Genomic DNA, 27327 nt, shown 5'->3' on the forward strand with positions numbered 1-27327 from the left:
TTTATCCATTCCACCACCCTCTCTCTTTTGATTGAAGCATTCAGGCTATTTACATTTAAAGTTATTATTGATAGGTATGTATTTATTGCTATTTTGTTCCTTGTTTAATGGTTGTTTTGTAGTTCTTCTCTGTTCCTTCTTCTCTTGCTTTGTGACTGAATAGTGTTATATTTGGCTTTCTTTCTATTTTTTGTGTATATATCATAGGTTTGGGGTTTTGTGGTTGCCATGAGTGAACCATATAACTTGTTTTTAATAATAAAGCTGAAGAACAGCATTAGCCTGACATAACAAGGATATAATAATATGCACATGAGACTAATCATATGCACATGGGACTAATAGATTTTATTGTCCTATGATTCCTTGATAAGTGGCCATGATTCTATATATATTTGATTAAGCAGAATACCTAAATATGCTGGATAAGTAGAGTATTAAGATGCTCTCTTAGGGTGCCTGGGGTGGGTCAGTCGGTTGGGCATCCGACTTTGGCTCAGGTCATGATCTCGCTGTTCATGAGTTCAAGCCCCGCATCGGGGTCTGTGCTGACAGCTCAGAGCCTGGAGCCTACTTTTGATTCTGTGTCTGCCTCTCTCTCTGCCCCTCCCCTGGTCATGCTGTGTCTCTGTCTCTCAAAAATAAATAAATGTAAAAAAAAATTTTTAAAAAGATGCTCTCTTAATGCCTGACAAATGATTTATCTAAAACTTTAAGAATGTGAATTTTTTGCTAAAGAACCTCAACCCAGAAATGATTTTACTAAACTCAGCAAATAGCCATCATCATAAGTATAATATGGATCAATTCTCATTACCTAAGTATACATTTTCATGTGGCAGTGTGGGACTGTAAATTAAACATGCACGGTGCAGCATGTTAAGAACTTACAACATAATTTGTAGGTATCAGTACACAGATACTATAAGAACATCAAATAAAGTATGGTACAAAGTGCATGAGAGCATTTATATCATTTGCCAATTATTTTCTACTTTATCTCTTCCTGTAGAGTTTGAGATTTTTACCATGAGTGTGCATTACTTACGTAATTAAACACCCCACACAAATGTTTTCTCAAGGGTTAATATATCTCCTTCTCCCTGTTTTTCTTGCCCATTAAGTACAACTATATGAGCTGACAATTTGGGGAGATGAGACTACATTAACTATACTTCCTAATCTGCCTACCACTCTACAAATTAAGTCAGTTTCAAACTGCCCATGATAACATATAATAAGTCAATGGAAGCACTTCAAAGCCAGAAAGCACTTGTGGTTGGATGTAGAAGATGATATAATGATTTGTAGTTGCACAGAACCTTTCATCTAGGAATTTAAAACAGCTTCATACTCATCTCCCTTATAGACAGCACCCTTCCATAGTAGCCCTGACACCTGCCCCAAGTAATGTAAGGAAACTGCAGGCAGAATTAAGAATGGACTTCTAAAGACTTAATTTACAGTCATCTACATTTAATCAGTCATCTACATTTTAACAACAAAGCAAGACGAACAAGTTCACTGAGCTTATAGGACATTCAATAAATCTACAGAATAAAAATTCTTAACTGAAAGTAATCCACTTTGCTTAGCAGATTGTTACTTGCAAAAATATGAAAGTGATTTTAAACTTATTACAAAAGTTGTTCTCTGTTCACAAAAAATAGATCCCAGCAACCAGAAAGGTTGATGACTAAATTTGCAAAACCATTTAAGTAAACATTATTTATCTTTTCTACCAAATTCTTGCCATGTCACTTAATATAAATTGTCATTCATTTTAAATGAAGAAAGCTTTATATTTTTGTGTTTGGGTCAAAACAATCTCCTCTTATTCTTTGCCCCTTCCCTAAAGAGAAAACACAAACCTCGATCTTGGAGTCATTTTTGTTGGTGTTGGCACACCTTCTGAAATTTTATATGGATTCTTCAGGGGTGATATATAGATGTTTCCCCCAGGAATTCGTAAAGGTGAACTAGAAAACTTGTAAGGGCTTCGAGGAATGTGAGGTATTGGTGACAAAGTCGGGGGCTAAGGCAAAAACAAAAAGTAGATTATTTTTTTTAATGTTTTAATGAGATCCTTTGTTTTATAAATAGAGTTTCCCAGTCAAAGGATACTTCCGACATACCCTGGTAGAAGCATACTGCAAAATATTTGTTTTAAGTCTCTGCATGAAGACTGAGTTATAGAATACTATAATGGAATCATACTCCTCTTCTCTGATCAAAACTCGTTTGAATGTCTGAGGAAGAAGAATAAAAACAACTGTTAAATGAATTTAGAAATTTATCTCTTTAGATTTTCTTTATAAATAATTCATAATATGTTTGAACAGTAAGAATCACATACTATGTAGTAAAAAATCACCTGAAAAAGCCTTCTTAGGTTTAGATTATAGCTGCTCTACCAGAAGTGAAATGTGATGCATTTTTTTTTAAAGTTTGTTTATTTACTTTGAGATAGAGAGAAAGAAAGAGAAAGAGAGAAAGAGAAAGAAAAAGAAAAAGAAAAAAAAAAAAGAGTTGGGGAGGGAGGGAGGAAAAGAGAATCCTGAGCAGGTTCTGCCCTGTCAGCACGGAGCCCAATGCGGGGCTTGAACTCATGAACTATGAGATCATGATCTGAGCCAAAACCAAGAGCTGGACACTTAATTGACTGAGCCACCCAGGCGCCCTGAAACATCACAGATATTTTTTATGTATATATACATGTAAAGTTTATTACAAATATTCCTCTTTGTTGGAGGGATACAGTATTCCTTATTAACTTTAAAATATAAATGTGGATATTAAAATGTCTTAACTTTCCAATTCCATTTTAGTTACAAATAATTAATAACATAAAAGTAAAAAAATTGACAGGTGAATTTATATAATAAGGTCAGAATATATGGTCTAATTAATGACTTAAGTTATCTATATTATGGATATGGATATATCTAAAATCTTACCATGGAAGGTTACTTACCTCCTGAACAGCATGAGGAAGATCCTTGTATGCTGTTACAATGATTTTGAATTTAAGGTCTATATTCTTCACTTTGCAAATGCCATACATGGAACACATCATAATCTAGTAAATCAATGTAATATAAAAATATCAGAATTTTGTTACATAGTTGTGTTCTAAAGAGTACTCTGTTATCTTTCTTTTAGCTTCAAAAAAAAAAAAATGGAAGCTTAAGTTCCTATAGGATTATTTTTTCTAATCCTGAGCCCAGTTTGAAAGTTGATGTGAAGTGTTTAGCCCAAATTGTGTTTAAGGGACAAAATGCAAATAGCCAAATTTCAATTATTAGAATGTATCATCTGGTTTGTAAATAACTCTAACCTTCACCCGTTACTTAAATTTTTCCCAGAAAAGCTGAAACTCGAATGAGTTAACTGTGTAACTAGCACTTAAAAAGAAAAAAAGCCAGTTGTGTAAAAGGTTCAAACTATCAGATAAAATAATACTGAATACATTTGGTGATAGTGGTAAGGGGACTTTCTAGCAAGGGGCAGGAGAGAGTCTTTGTGTTGTAGATAATGTTCCTGATTTGGAGGCAGGTTATGCAGGTGAGTTCAGCTGATGAATCTGCATTAAGATGTATCCTTATGATACATGGATGTTTCTATATGCATATTATATTTCAATAAAAAAATTTAATATAAAAATTAGATTAGAAATTATTCTCTATGAACTTAAAAATCAAACTTTATTCATCTGCATGAATTTTATTGCCAAATTTAAGTATTCATATCTCTGCAACATTCTTGCTTATATATACTATCGCCGGGAATATCTATTCACCATCCCTTGTTCGGCAACCTATCAGCCCCAATTCTGGTCTCCCCATTCAGAATGCCATCCAATAACTTCTTTGCTAATTCACATTTTTTTCCTACTTCAGTTCTTTTCCTAAGGTTTCTCTCTGCAAACATCTTCTTGATTCAAGATACCTAATCTCTTTAGAAACCCTTAGCACTACTGTCTTTCTATATTGTAGAAAAGCAGAACCATAAGGCAATGAGTACCTACTTTTAAAAATCCAACATCCTAGAATTTATATATCCAAATATTTATTCTCTTGTAAAATATACCTATTTGTAGGTTATACCCTTATACACTAGTGTACCTTTTGCTAAAAATATTCTTATTGGGAACATTACTACTGACCTTACAGAAATAAAAGGATTTTAAGGGAACATTATGAACAATTGCATACCAACAAAACAACTATCTAAGATGGACTGGAAAAATTTAAGAAAAGACACAAACTACCAAAACTGACTAAAGAAGAAATAGAAAATATGAGCTTTCATTAATAATAAAAAACTATCCACAAACAAAAGCCCAGGCCTAGATGGCTTCACTGGTGAGTTCTACCAAACATTAAAAAAAAAAAAAATCAGGGGCGCCTGGGTGGCGCAGTCGGTTAAGCGTCCGACTTCAGCCAGGTCACGATCTCGCGGTCCGTGAGTTCGAGCCCCGCGTCAGGCTCTGGGCTGATGGCTCAGAGCCTGGAGCCTGTTTCCGATTCTGTGTCTCCCTCTCTCTCTGCCCCTCCCCCGTTCATGCTCTGTCTCTCTCTGTCCCAAAAATAAATAAACGTTGAAAAAAAAAATTAAAAAAAAATCAATACCAATTCTTCACAAACTCTTCTGAAATTAGAAGAGGAGGGAACACTTTCCAATTAATTCTGTGAGGTCAGTAGTACTCAAAAACAGACATCAGAGGAGAATTACCATTATCTCTTATGATTACAGATGTAAAAATCCTTAACAAAAACAAGCTGAATCAGCAGCATATCTAATGTGCTATGTGACCAAGTAGGATTCATTCCAGAAATGCAAGGCTGGTTTAACATACTGAAGAATTAATTAATATAATACACCACAATACAATAAAAAGGAAAAAACCCAATGATCATCTCAATAGATACAGAAAAAAGCATTTGAAAAAAGCATTCAACACCCTTTTGTGATAAAAACACTCAATAAACTAAGAATAGATGGGGACTTCCACTACCTGATAAAGGGCATATACAAAAACTCCATAGCTAACAATACATTTAATGGTGGAAGACTGAATGCTTTCCCCTGAGGTCAGGAATAAGACAAGGATGTCCCCTTTCACCACTTCATTCAGTACTGTATTGGAGGTTCTATGCCAAAGCAATTTGACAAGTAAATGAAATAACAGTCATCTGGATTGCAAAGGAAGAAGTAAAACTACCTCTATTTGAAGATATATGAGCTTATATATTGAAAATAGTAAGGAATCCACTAAAAACTATTACAACTGATAAATTACTTCAGCAAAACTGTAATATGATTAATATATGAAAATTAATTGTATTTCCGTACACTAGCAATGAACAATCCAAATAATAAATTAAAGAGACAACTTCAGTTACAATAGTGTTAAAAGGAATAAACTACTTAGGTCTAAATTGAATATAACAAATGCAAGACTGTACTCTGAAAACTTAAAAACGTTACTGAAAAAATTAAAGAACATCTAAATAAATGGAAAGACATCACATGTTCATGGACTGGAATACTTAATATTGTTAAGATGACAGAGCTGCTCAAACTGATTTATGACTCAGTACAATCCCTTTCAAAATTCCAGTTGCCTTCTTTGTACAAATTGACAAGGTGATCCTAAAATTCATACAGAAATGCAAGCTTCAGAACAGCACAACAAATCTTGAAAAAGAAGAGTAAAACTGGGGTATCATGCTTCCCTACAGATCAATGCAGTACAATTAAGAGACCAGAAATGAACTTTTACATATATATAGTTAGTTGATTTTTGACAACTGTCAAGAGGGAAAGAAAAGACTTTTCAAGAAATGGTGCTGGAACAAGCAGTATTCACACACAAAAGAACGAAGTTAGACTCCTATCTCACACCATACAGAAAAATTAACTCAAAAAAAAAAAACAACAAAAAACGTAAGAGCTAGAAGGGGAATTAATCATGTTTATTATTCATTTTCAATTACAAGTGGATTTTTCAGAACATTAAATTGTTCATACTCATTTTTCCCAGGCTCTGAGAAAAATGGAGAAAAATAAGGATAAACCTTGGTGGTCTCTGATTTGGCAATGGTTTTTTAGATATGACAACAAAAGCACTAGCATCAAAAGAAAAAACAAACTGAACACGATCAAAATTTTTTTATATTAAGTATAATTTATTGTCAAATTGGTTTCCATACAACACCCAGTGGAATATGATCAAAATTTAAAACTTGTGTGCCTCAAAGGACACCATCAAAAAAGTGAAAAAGACAACTCAGAACTGGAAAAAAATCATATGAAATAAGGGACTTTTATGTAGACAACATGAAGAACCCTTATAAATCAATAATAAATAGACACTCAATTAAAAATTATGTAAATGATCTGAATAGATATTTCTCTAAAGAAGATAAACAAATGGCCAATAAGCACATGAAAAGTGTGTTTAATGTTCAATCAGTATCATTAGCAATTAGGGAAATGAAAACCAAAACCATAAAGAGATATCACTCTATACCCACTAGGATGAGTATAATTAAAAAAGCAAATAAGAAGTTGGTGAGGATGTGGAGAAACTAGAACCTCATACACCGCTGGTAGGAATGTAAAATGGTGTGGGTAAGTTGGAAAATAATCTGGCCAGGCTTCAAAGGTTAAACACAGTTATTATATGACCTGACACCCTGTCAGGTATACATCCAGAAAACTGGAAACATATATCCACACAAAACTTGTACATACATGTTCACAGTAACATTAATCATGGTAGCCAAAAAATAGAAAGTAAATGTACACTAAATGATGAACAGATATATATGACGTGGTATATCCATACAATGGAATATCATTCAGCAATAAAAAGGAATGAAGTACTTATACAAGCTATAACACAGATAAGCAATGAAAACACTATACTAAATAAAAGAAGCCAGACAGAAAAGACAACATATTATATGGCTGCAATTATTAAAAATGTCCAGAATAGGCAAATCTACAGAGATAGACTAGTATTGCCTGGGGATGGAGGGAGTGGGGGAACAGGGGGTAAGTAGTTAAGGGTATGGTGTTTCTTTCTGGCATGATAAAAAACTGTTTTAAAAGTGTTTGTGACGATGCTTGCACAACTCCATGAATATACTAAAAACCACTGGGGTGTATACTTTAATTTGTATGGTATGTGAATTACATCTCAATAAGTTGTTACTAAAAAATATATATATATTCTTATTATTCGGTACAGAGAAGAAAAATGAAGATGTGAGAGATGGTTCTCTGTACATTAAATCTTTTAGTCATTAGTTTGTTCATTCATTCAAACAGTAGGCACTGTTTTAGATAAACTTGGGTTTTTTTAATAAGTTTTTTTAATGTTCATTTATTTTTGAGAGACAGAGAGAGAGACAGAGTGCAAGCAGGTGACGGGCAGAGAGAGGGAGACACAGAATCTGAAGCAGTCTCCAGGCTCTGAGCCGTCAGCACAGACCCTGATGCGGGGCTTGAACTCATGAACAGCAAGATCATGACCCGAGCCGAAGTTAGACTCTTACCCGACAGAGCCACCCAGGTGCCCCCAGATCAAATTGTTCTTAAATCTCATGCTTTTTCCATACTAACATGAAATCTAGTTTACCACAAGACAGAAAAAGTCCACAATAAACGGTTTCTTCAATGATTTGTGTAAACAAGATCTTTTAGGTCATTAAGCAAGTTACTAAAATACTCTCAAGCTCTAAAGCTCTAAGAAGTACAGCAAAATTACAAAAGGTAGCTAACAAGTGCACATATATTAAGTCTGCAAAATTGATTTGGCTTCTCATTTGAATCTAATCTTTTAAGAAATCAGTATACAGTTAACAAATAAGTAGGAGAAGAGAAGTGAACTACATTATTACCTGATCCAAATGCCTGTCTCTCATGAGTTCATACTCATTTTGCAGTGTGTGCTGAAAAAGGGTCCAGATGATGTGTTCCAGTTCAGGGTGGTCAGACAGAAGGCGTGCACACAGGGTATTTAGTCGAAGATAGGCCAGTCGGTACACTGGAGACATATGGGGAATTAATCATGTTTATTATTCATTTTCAATTACAAGTGGATTTTTCAGAACATTAAATTGTTATAACCATAACACTGTTAAACAGCACCTTTTTTTCAAGTTTTTATTTAAATTCCAGTTAGTTAACATGTAATGTTAGTTCCAGGTGTAGAATTCACTGATTCATTACTTACATTGCAACACCCAGCGCTCATCACAAGTGCCCTCCTTAATACCCATCACCTCTTTAAGCCACTCCCTACCTGCCCTTTGGTAACCAACAGCTTGTTGTCTATAGTTAAGAGTTTGTTTCTTGGTTTGCCTCTTTTTTTCCTCTATGTGCATTTGTTTTGTTTTTTAAATTCTACAAATGAGTGAAATCATGGTACTTGTCCTCTGACCAACTTATTTCACTTAGCATAATACTCTCTAGCTCCATCCACATTGTTGCAAATGCCAAGATTTCATCCTTCTTTTTTGTTTTGAGAGAGAGAGGGGGGAGAGAGCATGCAGGCAGGGGAGGGCAGAGGTAGAGGTAGAGGGAGAGAGGGAGAGGGAGAGAGGGAGAGGGAGAGAGGGAGAGGGAGAGAGGGAGAGAGGGAGAGGGAGAGAGGGAGAGGGAGAGAGGGAGAGGGAGAGGGAGAGAGGGAGAGGGAGAGAGGGAGAGGGAGAGAGGGAGAGGGAGAGGGAGAGAGGGAGAGGGAGAGGGAGAGGGAGAGAGGGAGAGGGAGAGGGAGAGAGGGAGAGGGAGAGGGAGAGAGGGAGAGGGAGAGGGAGAGAGGGAGAGGGAGAGGGAGAGAGGGAGAGGGAGAGGGAGAGAGGGAGAGGGAGAGGGAGAGGGAGAGGGAGAGGGAGAGGGAGAGGGAGAGGGAGAGAGGGAGAGGGAGAGAGGGAGAGAGGGAGAGAGGGAGAGAGGGAGAGAGGGGGAGAGAGAGAGAGGGGGAGAGGGGGAGGGAGGGAGGGAGGGAGAGAGAGAGAGAGAGAGAGAGAGAGAGAGAGAGAGAGAGAGAGAGAGAGGAGGGAGTGAGGGAGAGAATCCCAAGCAGTCTCCATGCTCAGCATGGAGCCCAATGTGGGGCTTGAACCCATGAACCATAAGATCATGAGCTGAAATTAAGAGTTGGACACTTAACCAACTGGGTCACTCAGGCACCCCAAGATTTCATTGTTTTTGATGGTTAATATTCCATTGTGTGTGTATATATATATGCGCACGTGTGTGTATATACACATAGGTATGTATATATGTGTGTGTACACACATACACGTACATACACACATACCACCTCTTCTTTATCCATGGACATTTGGGCTCTTTCCATAATTTGGTTATTGTTGATAATACTGCTATAACCATCAGGGTGCGTGTTATCCCTTCCAAATTACATTTCTGTATCCTTTGGGTAAATACCTAATAGTGCAATTGCTGGATCATAGGATAATTCTATTTTTAACTTTTTAAGGAATGTCCATACTGTTTTCCAGGGTGGCTGCACCAGTTTGCATTCCCACCAACAGTAAACAGCATTTTAACAGTAACCTCAGCTACCTCCATCACTATTTTCTTTATGAGTTAATAATCCCTAGTCTTAGTGCAGAGTTATGTACATAGAAGGCAAACTAGCCCTTGGATACTAACATAAGATTTATTTAGAGAATCTATAAAAAATACTACTGGGATACAGGTTTGGAGAAAAGGAATACACAAAATTGAGGTTTTTTCCCCCATCTACTTTATATATTAATGACCTTTGTTTTAATTACACCTTTCAAAGACTCATAAAGTAGTCAGAATTTTTAAGGTAACTACTCTACTGGGTCACACTTTAGCATGCATTAGACTTGCCTTGGAAGGCTTGTTAAAATAAGGATTTTGTTTTTTCTTTTTCTTTTTTTTTTTGTTTTGGTTTTTTTTGCATGTCCTTCTAGAGTTTCTGATTGAGTATAGTTCTAAATGGAGCCTAAACAAAAATTTTCCTTTCTACAAATTTTCAGGTGAGGTGGATTCTGCTTTTGGGGACCACACTCACTAACACTGCTCTAACTTAAGGGATATGTTACAATATGCCTATAAAACTCAGTATATTTCTGACCTGAATAAAATCAGAAAAAGTATTTATCGCAGAGGAATCTGGCTTTTCATGTTCCTTCAGAGAGCTTCAAGTGCGTGTGCACTTGCACACAGAGCTGACCCTTAAACACATGGGTTTGAACTGTGAGGGTCCATTTATACACGGATTTTTTTTATAAATACAGGAGAGTACTATAAATGTATTTTCCTTATGATTTTTTTAAAGTTTATTTTGAGAGAGACTGAGCATGAGCAGAGGAGAGAGAGAGAGAGAGAGAGAGAGAGAGAGAGAGAGAGAGAGAGAGAGGGAGAAGGAGGGGGGGGAGAGAGAGAGAGGGGGGGGGAGAGAGAGAGAGAGAGGGGGGGGAGAGAGAGAGAGAGAGAGAGAGAGAGAGAGAGAGAGAGAGAATCTCAAGCTGGCTCTGAAGGGTCAGTCCAGAGCCTGAGGTAGGGGCTCAAACTCATGGAACTGTGAGATCATGACCTAAGCCGAAGTCAAGAGTTGGATGCTTCACTGACTGAGCCACCCAGGCACCCCTGATTTTCTTAATAACACTTTTCTCTAACTTCCTTTATTGTAAGAGTACAGTATATAATACATATACAAAATACGTGTCAATTGTTTATGCTGTCGGTGAGACTTCTAGTCAACAGTAGGCTATGAGTAAAGTTTCTGGGGAGTCAAAAGCTGTATGCAGATTTCTGGCTTCATGGGGGATTAGTGCCCCTAACCCCTACATTGTTCAAGGGTCAGCTATATATACACATGCACAGACACAACTGCCCCACCTCATACACACACAGAGAATGCTCTACAACCTAATTACCAGGAAATATGCCTGAACTAGACCACAGCACACTTTAACAGTCTTAACTTTACATACACACCTCAACAGTAGAGGTACTGTCAGGGGCAAACATTTCCAAAAACAAATTTGAAGGCATAACAAACGCGGCAGCAGCAACAATACCAACATCCAACACTTTTTGAGTGCTTACTATGTGCTAAGCCCTGTTTGAAGCATTTATGTGTTAATTAATTTAATTAACTCAAAAACCCTATAAGGTAGATTATTATTATAAAATAGATTATTATCATTTCCACTTTACAGACGAAGCAACTGAAGCACAGAGATAATAGGTGACAAAGTCAAACCTAGTAAGCAGAAGGGCCATGATTTGAACCCAGTCACAGCCAGGTTCCAGAGGTCATGTTCTTGAAAGTAATCATCTACTAACCTTTTTTGTAAAAAAGTGAAAGGGAGGTAGATTTCAATGGCTTCTGAGTCTGGAAGGCTGAGGTTGCTTGTGCCTCTGTGTTTGCAGTAGAATTTACACGTGTAGTTCCTTTTTTCTTTGGGGATCTGATTGGAGAAAGATACCTAGACATATTCAAAGGAAAAGACTTCATTTGAAGTCCGCTCAGAGTCTCTTTCTCTTTGTCTGTCTCTCATGCACACACAAACACAGCTGTACACATGCATCTAAACATATCTATTTAGTTTGTTATTATACATCAAATTCCTTCATTCAGCAAGCTATTTAAATACAAGCTAGAAAAGATACTGCCTAAGAGGAAAACTAAGCTGGTTGTTATAATTTCTAACTATTTTAAGAAATGGCTTTTGCTGGGAGTTACTGCTTTACTGGAAAAAAAAAGACAGCTACATTTGTATATATGCTCAATTTTAATAGTTACAGTGAGATTGAGATCATAAAATAACTCTAGCTTAAAAGAATAAGTTATTGACACCAAAATAGTGTTGTCATGTTTCTGATTCTCCTCTTAAAAATGTTGCATTGATAGGGCACCTGGTTGGGTCAGTCAGAGCATCCAACTCTTGGTTTCAGCTGAGGCCATGATCTCACAGTTCATGGGTTCGAACCCCACATGGAACTCTGCACTGACAGCACACAGCCTGCTTGGGATTCTCTCTCTCTCTCTCTCTCTCTCTCTCTCTCTCTCTCTCTCTCTCTGTCTGTCTCTGTCTCTCTGTCTCTAAGCTAATAAACTTAAAAAAATGTTTCATTGATAACTATGGTTCATATATATGATAAAACTTAAGTTATACACACACACATACCACCTAAATTACACAGTACAGAATTCTATCTAATACTTCAGATAACATTATCAAGGAAGATTTATACCTGTATACTAAACATGTCAGGCATAAATCAAGGAAGATATTAGTAAATATTATATCTCAATTTCTGACATTCTACCACTCTTGTGTTACCTTTTATAGGATAATCCAGAGCTACTTTATAATTTTGTCCTGTAGCTGAGAAGTAATTCTGAGCAAGAAGGAGGATTTAAATCTTACTATGGATGTTTCCAATACATATAGTTAACTATAGTTAACTATAGTATTATATATATATATATATATATATATATATATATATATATATATATACACACACACACACACACACATATATATAATATATATATGTTATATATAATATATATAGTTATATTATATATAACTATAGTATTAGTTAACACTACATATGTTAACTAATACACTAAGAAAAGGGAATCACCATCATAATCTTTTAAGTAACAGGGTCTAGTCTACTTCCAATCTTGTATTTCCCTTCAATTCACTAATTCATAATATTGTAGACAAATTTAACTTGGATAGAAGTTAATCTCCCTTGAGTTCTAGGTACAAATATTCAATTACCTACAGGACATCACTACTTGAATCTCAAACTTAAGAAGGCCAAAGGGGAGCTCTTGATTTCTTCCCTCTGTTTTTCCCGTTTCAATAAATGGCTCCGCATTACATCCTGTTTCTTAAGTCTAAAATATAGGAGTTATGTTTAATTTCGTCCTCTTCCCAATTCCTCAAACTCAATGCAAAACGAAATCTTATTAAATCTTCCTCTAAAATACATCCTAGATCTTTCCATTTCTTTCTATCTCTACTGATGTATCTTAGACCAAGTCACCTACCTCTCTCACTTGGACTATGGAAATTATCTCCAAACTGGTCTTCCTACTTCTTCTTTACCCTCCTCCAAACCTATCTGTACTTCAAACAGCAGCTAGAAAATGGTTCTTTAAAAATACAAATTATAGCAAGCTGCACCCTTACTTAAAACTTTAATGCTTTCCCACTGCCCTTCTAAAATCCAAACCCCTTCCTATGGCCCATGGAAACCTAAAAGGTGCAGCCCTGGTTTGCCTCTCCAAACTTCTCTTATTGTACCTCCAACCTCCTCTTGCTCACTTTACCCCAAGCACACTGGGATTTCCTTCTGTTCCTCAGACCAGCTAAGTCTGATCTGCCCTAGGGCCACCACACTTACTGTTTGCTCTGCCTGGAATGCATATCATGAAGATTCATGCCTGGTCAGCATCCATCTGTGCTTGAGGTGTCAGGTGCAATATCACTTTATTAGAAAAAGTTTCCCTAAACATTCCTACACTCTCAGTTTCTCGCTTTAATATCACTTATTTCCATTATAAAACTTAATATACTCTATTTTTTTTTCTTTTTAAGTAATCTCTACTCCCAACACGGGGCTTGAACTCATGACCCTGAGATCAAGGGTCACATGCTCTACTGACTGAGCCAGCCGGGCACCCCAAACCTAGTATACTCTAAAAGCACATCATATATTAGTTTACTTCCTCCATAATATAAGCACTATGAAGAGAAGAACCTAGTCCACCTTACCCACCTTTTATTCCCAGAGTCTAGAAAACTTCCTGGCACTTAGACAACTGCTTACTGAATTAAAGAAAAAGATAATGCTTGATTATTTACATTAATGCATAACTTAGCCAACAAATTTATATGTAAAGGCAGAAGCGTCATATGCTAGAAATAGTTTGGGTACAAGTTAGCATGGAAAGGACATCTCTGGAAAGTAGTCCCTGAACTAATCACAGAGCACTATAATGTCAATTCCTAGACAAAACTAAATAGAAACAACATTAGGTACACTTCTATGAAAGGCAGAAGAGCTAGAATGCTTAGGAGCATGCACTTCAGGGTCAGATTGCTTGGGTTTGATTTCTGTTGAGTTTTGGCAAGTTACCTTATTCCTCTAATTCCTATTTTATAGAGAACTGAGGCTGATAGCAGTATTTATCACCTTATAGGGATGTTATGAAGACCAAATGGGAAAAAAAAACCAATCTCAAGTATTTAGCCAACTGTCCAGCCCATAGTGAACCCTCAATAAATATTAGCTATTTGCTTTTTTCTTCCATTATCGTCATCATCATCGTGTACCTATTAACTGATTTAGTTTCATATCCTACGCTAATCCCTATGCCTATCCTATGCTTTACCCCAAATGCATTGATCTGTATTCCCTGAAAATGTTTCCCACTTTCTTCGCATTACACTTTGGAACTCATGCCATTTCTGACTCTTGGAACACCTTCTGTCTCCTCCCTCCTCTCCAGTTTCCATAGAGAAATCCTACTTTCCATCTTTCAGACCTAACTAAATTGCCATCTCTGCCATGAAAACTATCCTTATTACATCAAACATGAGTGATTTCAGTAGCACTTGGTACCACTTTTATATGATCTTAGGTCATGTATCTTATATTCCTGCTCCCTCAAAGCAAGAACAATGTCTTATTCAAAATTCTATTCCTTACAGTTTCCATATAGTATCTTGCATTACACCATGCTCAAAACCTATTTGCAGGTTGAGTTAATAGCACAGCATACATTCTACTTACATATCTGCTGCAGTGTGATTACTCTGGAGAGGAAGGCTGAGAGTACAAGCAGATTCAAGGTGATCAGCTGGTCCTTCTCGGTCCTTTGCTTGTTTAATTAGATCAAATAAAGGTGAATCCTATATGAAACCAGATGACATTAAAACCACACTGGTACGTATGATTTTCCCATGTGCATATCAAAACCCTACTGCCTGACATGGGGAGTGCTACAAAGTTAATTACAATTGACAGCAGTGATTTAGGATTCAAATGAGATCCTTTTCTTCACTTTGGAAATACTGATTGCCAATTTTTGTTCTATATACATAAAATAAAGGGCTAGAAAAATGCATAACTTGAAATGCTTATGTTAGAAAAGAAATTAAAAGTTAGGGAGAAATACACAGAAAATACCTAAATATGGCACAAAGACAAATAATAAAGATATGAGCATAATTTAATGAAACTAAAAGATACATGCACTGTTTGATCACAAAGCTAGTAACTGGTTCTTTGAATTAACTAGAAAAATTAAATCTCCAGTCAGATTGAGAAAAAGAGAAGAAATAAACAGTAATAGGAACAAAAAGTGGGACTATTATCACAAAAATTAAGAAGATAATAGGGGATTGTTATGAATAGTTTTATGCCAATAAATGGGAAAACTTAGACCAAGTAGAAAATTCCACAGAAATATAAATGAACTAAACAATAAAATAAAGTAGTAATAGTCCTATATAAACTATTAAAAAACTAGAATCAATAATTAAAAATCTCCCCATAAGGAAAATATTAGGCATATCAAACACCTTTGGTTTTACCGGCAAAGTCTACCAAACATAAAAAGAACAGATAATTACACTTTTACTCAAACTTTACTGACAATGGAAAAAGTAGAAACATTCTTGATCTCATCTTACGAGCCTAGTACAACAATGATACTAAAACTCGTCAAGGACATCACAAAAAGGTAAGTTATACCCCATTCCCACTCGTGAACAGAGAGATAAAAATCTCTTCTTAACATCACTTTATTTCTATTATAGAACTATATACTCTATTTCTTTTTTTTTTTTTTTTAAGTAACCTCTACTCCCAACATGGGGCTTAAACTCATGACCCTGAGATCAAGAGTATTTACACAAAGTGATGTGTAAACATAATTAAAAATTTTATAATGAAGTCATGAGTGACATTATTACTAATACTAATTTTTACAATGAGGACCATTTAACATTGAAGAAAAAGGTTCTAGGTGATAAAGCATTCCTTCTATCTCACAAGTTTATTTTCTACTATAATATATAATCAGAGAAGTTGCTTATTTCTTACATTTGGAACTTACTTTCTTTTATGGCCTAATATATAAATACTTTTATAAACATTCCATGGGCACTGGAAAACTACTTTCAGCCTATAGAACTTTATATATCAATTACATGTTTACTAATTATAGCATTTATATCTTCTGTATATTTATCTTTTGTCCACTTGAGCTATGGTGGGTTGGGAAGCATGAGTTAAAGTCTCCTTATACTAATAATGCATTTCTTACTATTTCATGTAAGAAGTTTTTTCTCAATGAATTTGAATACTATGCTACTGAGTGTATATTCAGAACTGTCAAATCTTCACTAAAGATTGCATTCTTGAACATTACAACATGGCCTTCTGTTCCTTAATTGTAGTATGTTGAACCTATTAAACCGATGTTAAGATTGTGACTTCTTTTTCTCTTACTATTAGCCCAATATGCCTTTCTCTGTTCTTTTATTTTCAACATTGCTGAGTAACATTATTTGAATACAACATATATTTAGGTTTTGGGGGTTTTTTTAATCCAATTTGGGTGATTTTTTTTTATTTTTTTTAATTTTTTTTCAATGTTTATTTATTTTTGGGACAGAGAGAGACAGCATGAACGGGGGAGGGGCAGAGAGAGGGAGACACAGAATCGGAAACAGGCTCCAGGCTCTGAGCCATCAGCCCAGAGCCCGACGCGGGGCTCGAACTCGCGGACCGCGAGATCGTGACCTGGCTGAAGTCGGACGCTTAACCGACTGCGCCACCCAGGCGCCCCTTGGGTGATTTTTTAAATGTTTATTCATTTTTGAGAGACAGAGAGAGATGGAGTGCAAGTGGGGGTGGGGCAGAGGGAGAAGACGACATAGAATCCAAAGCAGGCTCCAGGCTCTTAGCTGTCAGCACAGAGCCCAACGTGGGGCTCAAACTCACAAATCATGAGATCATGACCTGGGCTGAAGGTGGACGCTTAACCAAATTTCAGTGATTTTAGACATTTATAATTGCTGACAGATTTGGTTTTGTGTGGTTACTGTGTTTTATGTTAGCATTGTTTTCATCACTTTTTAAAATGTTTCACTAAATGATCTGTGATATCCAAAAAAAAAGGACTTTTCAGGCTTAACCAAAATCCAGAAGTCAAAGAAAAAGATGAACTGATTTGACTACATAAAAACTAAAAACTTGTTTGACTAAAACCACAATAAACCAAGTTAAATTAAATCTTTAAAAAATAAATAATATTAGGGTTTTTTTCCTACAGCTTCATAACATGATTTTTATTATAAATAATTCTTTTCTATTCTTTCCTTTCATTAGGGGCACTCTGAAGTGCAATCTAAGTAAAGGCTTTCATTGGAGTAAGGTAAGGCTAAACACCAGTTAATACATGTAGTCATATTCAATGTTTTACATATTCTAGCCACTGACAAATTGAATATATTTATTTAACTAAAATAGTGTGGGTATAAATCCATCTATAAATCCATATATTCAGCAGGAGTGGCCTATTCCCATTTTTATTTCAATGATATTTTAAGAGACCCTAAGACTCACTAAGAAATGCAAGTAAACCTGAGCCTTCACAGGATTTAGGTATACTACAAATCAGGCATTCTACTTTCTCTTCAGATTAGCACAACAGGCTGGGCTGCAGATTAGCATAACAGTATTATACTAAAGTGAATGCCTCCTCCAACGGTTAAGGTAGCATTTTTTAACCAATAGTCTTCATGTTTCACTCAAGTATCCCTTTTATTCCTCCATCTCCCCCCAACACAAGTGGTAACACAGATATATAGATATGTTTATAATGAGTATGTCATGATAGTGGGAAAGAAGTACAGTGCAGTGGTCAGGCATGAGACTCTGGAGCCACACCACACAGAATCAAATCCCAGCCACTTATTGGTTGTGTAACTTTGGACAAGGTGCTTAACCTCATATGATTCACTCTTCTGAACTGTTATGTGGAGATACTAATCATGATAGTAACTTATAGTATTGTGAGAATAAAGTGAATAACACATGTTAAGCATTTAGAACAAAGCCTGGCACAGAGTGCTATGTAAGCATTTGAAATTATTATGGTTCAGTTCTTATTTATACATAATAAATGCTTTTATACAAAGGATGATGTTTCTGTTCAAATATATGAATGTATACGTCATACATTCCATCTGTCTATCTACCCAATATTTGTTGTTTGTCTACTTGATAAGTGGCCCTATGCTAGGAATTAAAAATTACAAACAACCCTCCAATTGCCAGATACCAATGGACTGGAAGAATCATTTCAGAAACGTCTGTCTTCTTCCACCTTACTCCACATATTCAATTGAGGTCTATGTGCAAAATAAACTTCGATAATCCTCTACCACCAAAATACTCTTGCTCTTTTCTAGTTTTTCCCATATCATTATCACTCCTTATAACCTGTTGTCCAAAGCAAAAAAGGAGTCATCTTCAATTATTTTTTCCCTCACACTCCACTATCCCATCCAGCAAAGTCATGCTGACTCTAACTTCAAAATATATCCCAAGTCTAACTTCTCATCATCTCTAACATTACTGTAGTCTAAGTCATTATTCTCTCTTGTCTGTACTACCACAAAAGCATCCTCCAACTGTTTTTCAACACTTCCACTCTTGCTGCCTCCCAGCTCTTCTCAATAGAGTTAATAGGCTATTCCTCACACCCTCCACCCTACTCAAGGACTTCTCATCACACTAGAATAAATCCAAACTTAATGTCTGGCCCTTGTTACCTCCCAGGCCTCACTTTCTACTACTTTCCTCCTTTTACTCCTGTCATACTAGTCATCTTTATATTCCTTGAACACAGCCTGATTCTGTCTCTGTTTCCATATATGCTCTTTCCTCTGTCTGCAGTGCTCTTTGCCAGAATTTTCCATGGCTCAACCCACTCTATTATTCACATTGTCTCCTCAAATAGCACCTTCTCAGCAAAGCCTTCTCTGAACATCCTGTCCAAGGCAGTCATAATTCCCACTTGTTTGCTACTCCCAACTCTGCCTTATTTTCTTCATAGTACTGATCACTATTTGAAATTATATTATGCATTCATTTGTTTACTTGTTTATTGTCTCCTCCAGTTATCTTGTTCACAACAGCATTTCCAATGTCTAAAAATGCCTGGCACACAGTAGGGACTCAACATTTATTGAATAAATGAAGTGAGTAGGTAAAAAGTGTTCAAAATTCTTTGAGGTTAATTCTGCCTTAAAGTGAGGATAAGATTAAAAATAGAAGTTTCTTAGTTATATACACCCTAGATCTTTTAAAAATGAAGTATTTACCTACTGCTTTCCCCATCTTTTTCCCTCAAGCATTAGTCAAACATAGTATGTATACCTTAGCCATAAAGAAAGCAAAAACAGGAAAATTATTTCAGAATGCCTATTCTTAGAAGGCTTTTGTTCAAAGTGAAGTACAGTAGAGTACCTTGGAGCACTTAGGCAAACTGAAGTAAAACTATTAGTTTTGTCTATGAAATAGTTCCAGGGAAAGATATTCCTCCTCCCCACATGGTGCTCAGAGTCCAGTGGGAAGAGGCAGACAATAAACAAGGAATGACACATTTGGAAAAAATCTATGAAACAATAGAGTTTCTCATGAAGAATACAAATGGAAACACTGGTAGAGAGGGTTAGTTCAAGGAAGATATATCTGAGAAGGTAACATGGATGCTGAGATGTGAAGAGAAGTTGTACTTTGAGAGAAGCAGGAGGCAGAGGTTTCCTAAGATGAAAGAAAATGTGATAAGAAACTGATGTTAGTTTAGGAACTAAAAAAGACACTACTAGTACTAAAGTAAAGTGGTGGTATAGTAGTGGAGAGATTGCTAGAGAAAAAGGTGGGTAGCTGTTTGATGATGCAAAATCCTAAAGACCATGCTAGAAAGTCTGAGCATGCTAAGAGAAATGGAACATCTATTACAATAGAATCTATGTTTTAAGATACAGATTTTTTGTGTCAAAAATCACTAATATAGAGATAGCTAGTTCAATTGTGCCTTGTTTCCTATTACGTATATTTGTAACATAGAACTGGGGTTCTAAAAATATTTGATTAATTGAATGATGTATTGTTTGCTTTCAGGAATGTACTGCAGGTGATAGAGGTCACCGTAATCCATACTGCCTTAACTCTGTTACAAGTGACAGAATTTCCTATCAATTTCTTAGCTCCGTTATGAGTGAAGAATGTGCCAGGCATGTTTAGTACCAAGTCTAGTGAGAGCAAACAACTTTGGAGTTGTGTGCATGTAACTCAGGAATTAATGCTACTGATCTGAAATTTAAAAAAAAAGAAAAGCCTACTATTTACTTAATGTAGTCCTCAGCTTCACTGTAAGCAGAACGGAAAATATGAAATTACCAGTATACTCTGGGTTATTTATATTTCGGCAGTAGTATGTTATCAACAAAAATGTCTTTCAGCTTTTCTTCTCTCCAAAAGAAAAATGTCTATAAGTAGTATAAAACAGGGTCAGGGCCAGGACTAGGGTAAAGCAAGAGAGGTGTCTTGGATGCAAAATTTAAGGAGGCAATAACTTATACTTGCATGACCCTAATATGAAATTTGCCCTTTGGGGCACTGAATGCTAAATTGATAATGAAAGTTAATTTAAGATACACTTGGCAAAGCAGAATGATGTATTACTTTTATGGATTCCTTAGACAGGATTAAAGCACTTTGAGTTTACAAAGTTTTTTACAAAGTTTACAAATGTATTATCTCATGTAATCCTCAAAATAAACCTGTGAATTAAGCGTTACCACTACTAATTTTACAGATTAGAAAATTTCGCTATTCTAGTAAATTCTAACAATACTGTATTATAAACTAAAATTATTTTCAGAGCACAGGATAATAACTTTTGACATTTATAAATATAAAAACCAAAACTCTTTTAAGCTATTTTTACATAATGAATACAGTAGCTTCCTAGAACTAGTATTAATTATGAATTATTAAAAATATTTTATTAATTTCACTATTATTTTTCATCTTTATCCAAAGGATTTCCTGGAAAAGAAATCCATATTAATATCTGTCATTAACAATAGTAGCATTTAGTAAATGCTTACTGCATGTATGCGTTTAATTTTCACAAAACCCTACGATGTAGGTATACTATCCCCACTTGACACAGAAAATGAAGCTAACAAAGGCATTTGAACTTAGGCAGCCAGGCTGCAGAGTCTGAGCTCGTATGCACTATGACTACACTATAATATTTCATTAATTTCTTAGTACAAAAGACAGCAGCAATAAAACAAGTGCATGAATTAATTTTACCAAAGCTAATTCTGGTATTATACACTATTTAATAAAGTTAAATATTCCTGATGATCATTCTTCTCGCAAAAAACAACACAAAGTCGTATTTATTTAATCAGAGAGGACTTCTACAATATTTGCTTAAAATAATTACATAACTTACCAAACAGTGACAGCTTATATAAAATATTATTTTTCCTTTCAAGGGTAACTATTTGGTATAGTAAATACCAGAATAATGTAATGATGAACTATGAATCAAATTTTGACAATGCTCGACAATTTATATTATAACCAGTTTGAGCAATGTTTGAGTTAGAAGCATTGTTTTTGAAAAACACACTCGTTAAATATAAGAAATTATGCAAAAGAGAACCAAAATTCTAACTAGATTTTCACTATAAGTGATCATTTGAAGCAATTTTTAAAAAGTCTCCCAAAACAGCAATCCCTTTGTTACATTACAGACTAAAAGCAGATATTTTTAAGAACTTGAAAACTTTAATTAATTTATTTTTTTATTTTAGAGAGAGTGTGAGTGGGGGAGGGAACAGAGGGGGGGTAAGAGAATCTTTATATTTTTCAATTATTTTTTTAAATTTATTTATTTTGAGAGAGAGTGAGCACACGTGGGAATGGAAAGGGATGGAAAGAGAGAGAATCCTAAGCAGGCTCCTCACTGACAGCACAGAGCCCAATGTGGGGCTTGAACTCACCAACTCTGAGATCATGATGTGAGCCAAAACCAAGAGTTGGACACAGCTGACTGAGCCACCCAGGTACCCCGAGAAAAAGAATCTTAAGTAGGCTCCACGTTCAGCGTAGAGTCCAACAAGGGGCTCATTCCCACGACCCTGAGGTCATGACTTGAGCCAAAATCAAGAGTCAGACACTCAACCAACTGAGCCTCCCAGGCGCCCCAGGACTTGAAAACTTCAAAGTAGTAGTAATGTTATGTTATATACAATTTTACACACACACGTATATATATTTTTAAATTTACACCCAAGTTAGTCAGCATATAGTGCAACAATGATTTCAGGAGTAGATTCCTTAATGCCCCTTACCTGTTTTAGCCCATCCCCCCTCCCACAATCCCTCCCGTAACCCTCTGTTTGTTCTCCATATTTAAGAGTCTCTTATGTTTTGTCTCCTCCTGATTTTTATATTATTTTTGCATCCCTTCCCTTGTGTTCATCTGTTCTGTGTCTTAAAGTCCTCATATGAGTGAAGTCATATGATATTTATCTTTCTCTAATTTCGCTTAGCATAATACCCTCTAGTTCCATCCAGGTAGTTGCAAATGGCAACATTTCATTCTTTTAATTACCGAGTAATACTTCATGGTATATACTTACCACATCTTCTTTATCCACTCATCTATTGATGGACATTTGGGCTCTTTCCATACTTTGGCTATTGTTGATAGTGCCGCTATAAACATTGGGGTGCATGTGCCCCTTCGAAACAACATACCTGTATCCCTTGGATAAATACCTAATAGTACAATTGCTGGGTCATACGGTAGTTCTATTTTTAACTTTCTGAGGAACCTCCATACTGTTTTCCAGAGTGGCTGCTCCAGCTTGCACTCCCACCAGCAGTGGAAAAGAAATCCTCTTTCTCCGCATCCTCGCCAACATCTGTTGTTGCCAGAGCTGTTAATGTTAACCATTCTGACAGGTGTAAGGTGGCATCTCATTGTGGTTTTTATTGATATTTCCCTGATGATGAGTGATGTTGAGCATTTTTTCATGTGTTAGTTGGCCATCTGGATGTCTTCTTTGGAGAGGTGTCTATTCATGTCTTTTGCCCATTTCTTCACTGGATTATTTGTTTTTTGGGTGTTGAGTTTGAGAAATTCTTCATAGATTTTGGATACTAACCCTTTATCTGATACATCATTTGCAAATATCTTCTCCCATTCTGTCGGTTGCCTTTTAGTTTTGCTGATTGTTTCCTTCACTGTGCAAAAGCTTTTTATTTTGATGAGGTCCCAATAGTTCGTTTTTGCTTTTATTTCCATTGCCTCTGGAGACGTGTTGAGTAAGAAGTTGCTGAGGCGAAGATCAAAGAGGTTTCTGCCTGCTTTCTCGAGGATTTTGATGGCTTCCTGTCTTACATTGAGGTCTTTCATCCATTTTGAGTGTATTTTTGTATGTGGTACACACAAATATTTAAAACAACCATGTACCCCAAAATGCATTTTTGGAAGTATTTTCAAGGGGCACCTGAGTGGGTCAGTCAGTTAAGGTCCGACTTTGGCTCAGGTCATGATCTCATGGTTCGTGGGTTCAAGTCCCAAGTTGGGCTCTATGCTGACAGCTCAGAGCCTGAAGCCTGTTCCTGATTCTGTGTCTCCTTCTCTCTGCCCCTCCCCTAATTATGCTTTCTCTCTGTCTCTCAAAAATAAATAAATGTTAAAAAAATTTTTTTTTAATATTTTCTAAATTGATATCTTCATCGACTCTTTCAAAAGCAATGAGAATATATCAATTTGGGTAGATCTTTTTTTTTAAACGTTTATTTATTTTTTAGAGAGACAGCATGAGTGGGGAAGGGGCTGAGAAAAAGGGGGACAGAGGAGCTGAAGCAGGCTCTGCGCTGCCAGCAGCAAGCCCCACACAGGGCTTAACTCATGCACTGTGAGCTCATGACTTGAGCCGAAGTTGGACACTTAACTGACTAAACCACCCAGGTGCCTCAGATCTTATTTTATTTCAAATTAGGTTATTTTGTGGTATTGGGTATTATTTAAAGTCTTTTCTAAAGATGTAGCTCACACAATATGTTATATTTTGCATTTGTTGCATTAATTTTAAAATACTGTTTTAAGAAAGGAATTCCTAACTCAAAATTAGCCAAGAATTCTAAAACTAGGTCAGGGTATACTTAAAGATGTTTGACATAATTGCTCTGGGTAGGCAGCTCCAAGCACGATGACAAAATTTATCCAATTAAACTACTATAGCCATTTTTCTAAATGAAATATTACAGGAGTCAAAAGTCCACTCCTATCAGTACGATCTTCAATGGCCATGGCAAGCATATCCAATGAGAGCTTCCTCCATTATAGCAGTCATGATAAAATCATGTTCAAGAGTCATTATTTGTAGAACTTACCCTAAATACTGTGGGAAAGTTATTGTCCTTAATCCAAAGAAAAAATCTTATTCTAACTGAAAGTATAAGAAAACCTATAGTGAATATTTGCAAAATGAATAAGAATTCACATAGTAGGAGGAATACTATAAAAGGAACTAATAGAGTGTGAGAAACAGACATTAAAAGAGAAATAGGGTATGAAAGTTTGTGAAAAGAAACTAGCATGTCTGGGGGCGCCTGGGTGGCGCAGTCGGTTAGGCGTCCGACTTCACCCAGGTCACGATCTCGCGGTCCGCGAGTTCGAGCCCCGCGTCAGGCTCTGGGCTGATGGCTCAGAGCCTGGAGCCTGTTTCCGATTCTGTGTCTCCTTCTCTCTGCCCCGCCCCCATTCATGCTCTGTCTCTCTCTGTCTCAAAAATAAATAAATGTTAAAAAAAATTAAAAAAAAAAAAAAAGAAAGAAAAGAAAAGAAACTAGCATGTCTGAATATGAAAATCAGTTTTTGTCAAACTGTGAAAGAAGAGAGGGTTTTAACTGAAAAGAAAAGCACAAAAAGGGTGGCTAAGAGTTCAAAGGTGAGGAATAAACATGCTTGCCATGCTGAAGTGAGGAATCACCCAATTATCTATAAATAATGCTGACGGCAAGGATTTGTAAAAAAGTAAAAGAACAAAAACATATATCCTATGATTAAATAATCACAATTAAAGTCATTTTTCTCAATAAGTTTTGCCTTAGCTAAGGCCTCTCTATCAGATTTATACCTTTGGGAATGTAACTAGTACCCCTTACTTATATATCTTATTCCATGACAGCAAATATTGCATCAGGTTTAACCTATTTGTAGTGCCAAAGTTTTGTGTCAAAAATTATTTAATGACTGGACAGTGAATTGATTTCAAGAAAACAAAGCTTAGAAAGTTATTATATTGTGCCATATATCTTTAAGTGTAACACAAGTTCAGAATCTCTAACGATTAATTTTAAGTTTAGACTATCAATGGCCTAGGTCATCCTTAGAATACCACAATTATATTTTATAAGGTAAACTCTTACTTTCTGATATAGCTTCTAACTTAGCTGGAAAGTCAGGGCCCCCAAGGAAGCTTTATTAAAAACACAGGTCAGATTTCTCCTCAACCCCTAAAATTCTGATAATGCCAGGTATAATTCTAATAATATCTACATTTTAGAAAAGTTTCTTGCTAGAGTCTAATGCAATCCCACCATTCCAGCTTCTTCCCATGCCATCCCTGCCATATCTCCCTTATATTTCTCTCTCCTCTGCCACTCCCTCAAGAACTAACTTTATTTTTCTAATTCTGGTATAAACTTGTAAAAACTGACTCACTCTTTCTTAAATAGAAATACTATTGTAATAACTCCACTTCTGCCTTCTTAGGTTTCAAAGGCATCCTTTCAACCTAAACTATATGTTCTAGAATGCTAATAACCCAGGTAAATTTGAGATCAGATACAAAAGTGTAGTCTCTACTGTGAAACTCAAAAATTTCCTAACTCATAACATAGTCAATCATTGACAGAAGACTTTTGGTTCTCATTTTCCCAACATTTGGGCTAAAGTGATGATAGGGTAAGATGGCAGAATATTAGAAACATTTCACTAACTTTATGAGAACTAATTTTGAGACATACAGCAAAAACTTGGTGTTGTCTGGTGAGGGTACCACACTGTAAGGTAGAATAACAACTGTGATCTTCCTTGCTATCATATCTAATGTTGATAACTATGATTAATGATGCAAAGTCATTACCACATACTTCATAATATTTTACTTCCTTCACTACCAAAATTCTGTCTTCTTGATTCTCTCAATTTAAGAACAGTACTAGTTAATGCTTACTGAGTATCTACTGTATGCCAACTTCTATGCTAAATATTTTAGAAACATGGTCTCATGTAATCCTCATAGTAAATCTATAAAATACATACTATTATTATCCTCATTTTACAGACAGAGAACCTCAAGTACAGAAGAAATTCTCCCCAGGTCATATGGCCAATAAATTGTGGAGCAGGGATTTAAACCCAAGTCTATTTAGAGGTTGTGTGCTATTAGCTCCTATACAATGATGTAAACCATGTTCATTTGTTCATTTTCTCTTCATTCTTTTGCCGACTGTCATGCTTTTAGCCACATTTCCACGGCGGTGTCTTGCCCTACAATTAGCTCTACTCCCCACAATTCCATCTATCATTCATTCATTCATTCATTCATCCATTCCACAAATACTCACATTCTGTGACAGGCACTACGCCACTAGGAAGAATGTAACATTAATGACAGTACCTACCACGATGGGTTATTGTGAGAATTAAGTAAACTACACAAAGGCTTTGAACAGTACATGGCACATATTAAGCATTCAATAATGTTGCCCTTGAAGAGTTTACAGATTTACTGAATACCAGGCAAAGCACCCAACACGTTATTTATATTATTTCATCCCCACAACAAACTCTAGAGGAAGGTACTATTTTTTATGTCATTTTACAAGTGAAGAAAGGTAGGCTAAGATTAAATTGCTCAAAGGCACAGATAATAAATGGTGGATCCAGGATTTGGCCCCAAGCTTTTTGACTCCAAAGCCCTTGTTTTTTAATCCCTATGCTACAGTCTCTAGTCTAGTGAAGGAAACAGATAAATAAATTAAAAAGCAACAATACAGAGCGTTAAGTTCCATAATCAAAGGATACGCACAGGGTATATACTGGAAATCAAGAGAAGGACATCGAATCCAGATTAGGTACATTGCGGAAAACTTCCTGGAAGA

At 36.0% G+C, this 27327-nt stretch overlaps 1 protein-coding gene across 8 annotated transcripts in view; it reads right to left on the reverse strand.

Moving 5' to 3' along the window:
- Positions 1 to 27327, reverse strand: part of RB1 (RB transcriptional corepressor 1) — a 181641-nt gene that overhangs the window by 17546 nt on the left and 136768 nt on the right. For all 8 annotated transcript variants that reach the window (XM_023251429.2, XM_045052794.1, XM_023251437.2 and 5 more), the window contains exons 18-23: positions 14836 to 14954; positions 11362 to 11504; positions 7911 to 8056; positions 2975 to 3079; positions 2136 to 2249; positions 1872 to 2035 (exon numbers count right to left, since the gene is read on the reverse strand). In XM_023251429.2, the coding sequence (XP_023107197.2) occupies positions 1872 to 2035; positions 2136 to 2249; positions 2975 to 3079; positions 7911 to 8056; positions 11362 to 11504; positions 14836 to 14954 (791 nt within the window). The remainder of the gene's footprint in view (positions 1 to 1871; positions 2036 to 2135; positions 2250 to 2974; positions 3080 to 7910; positions 8057 to 11361; positions 11505 to 14835; positions 14955 to 27327) is intronic.

Source organism: Felis catus, chromosome A1 (assembly GCF_018350175.1).
Source record: "Felis catus isolate Fca126 chromosome A1, F.catus_Fca126_mat1.0, whole genome shotgun sequence".
NCBI lineage: Eukaryota > Metazoa > Chordata > Mammalia > Carnivora > Felidae > Felis > Felis catus.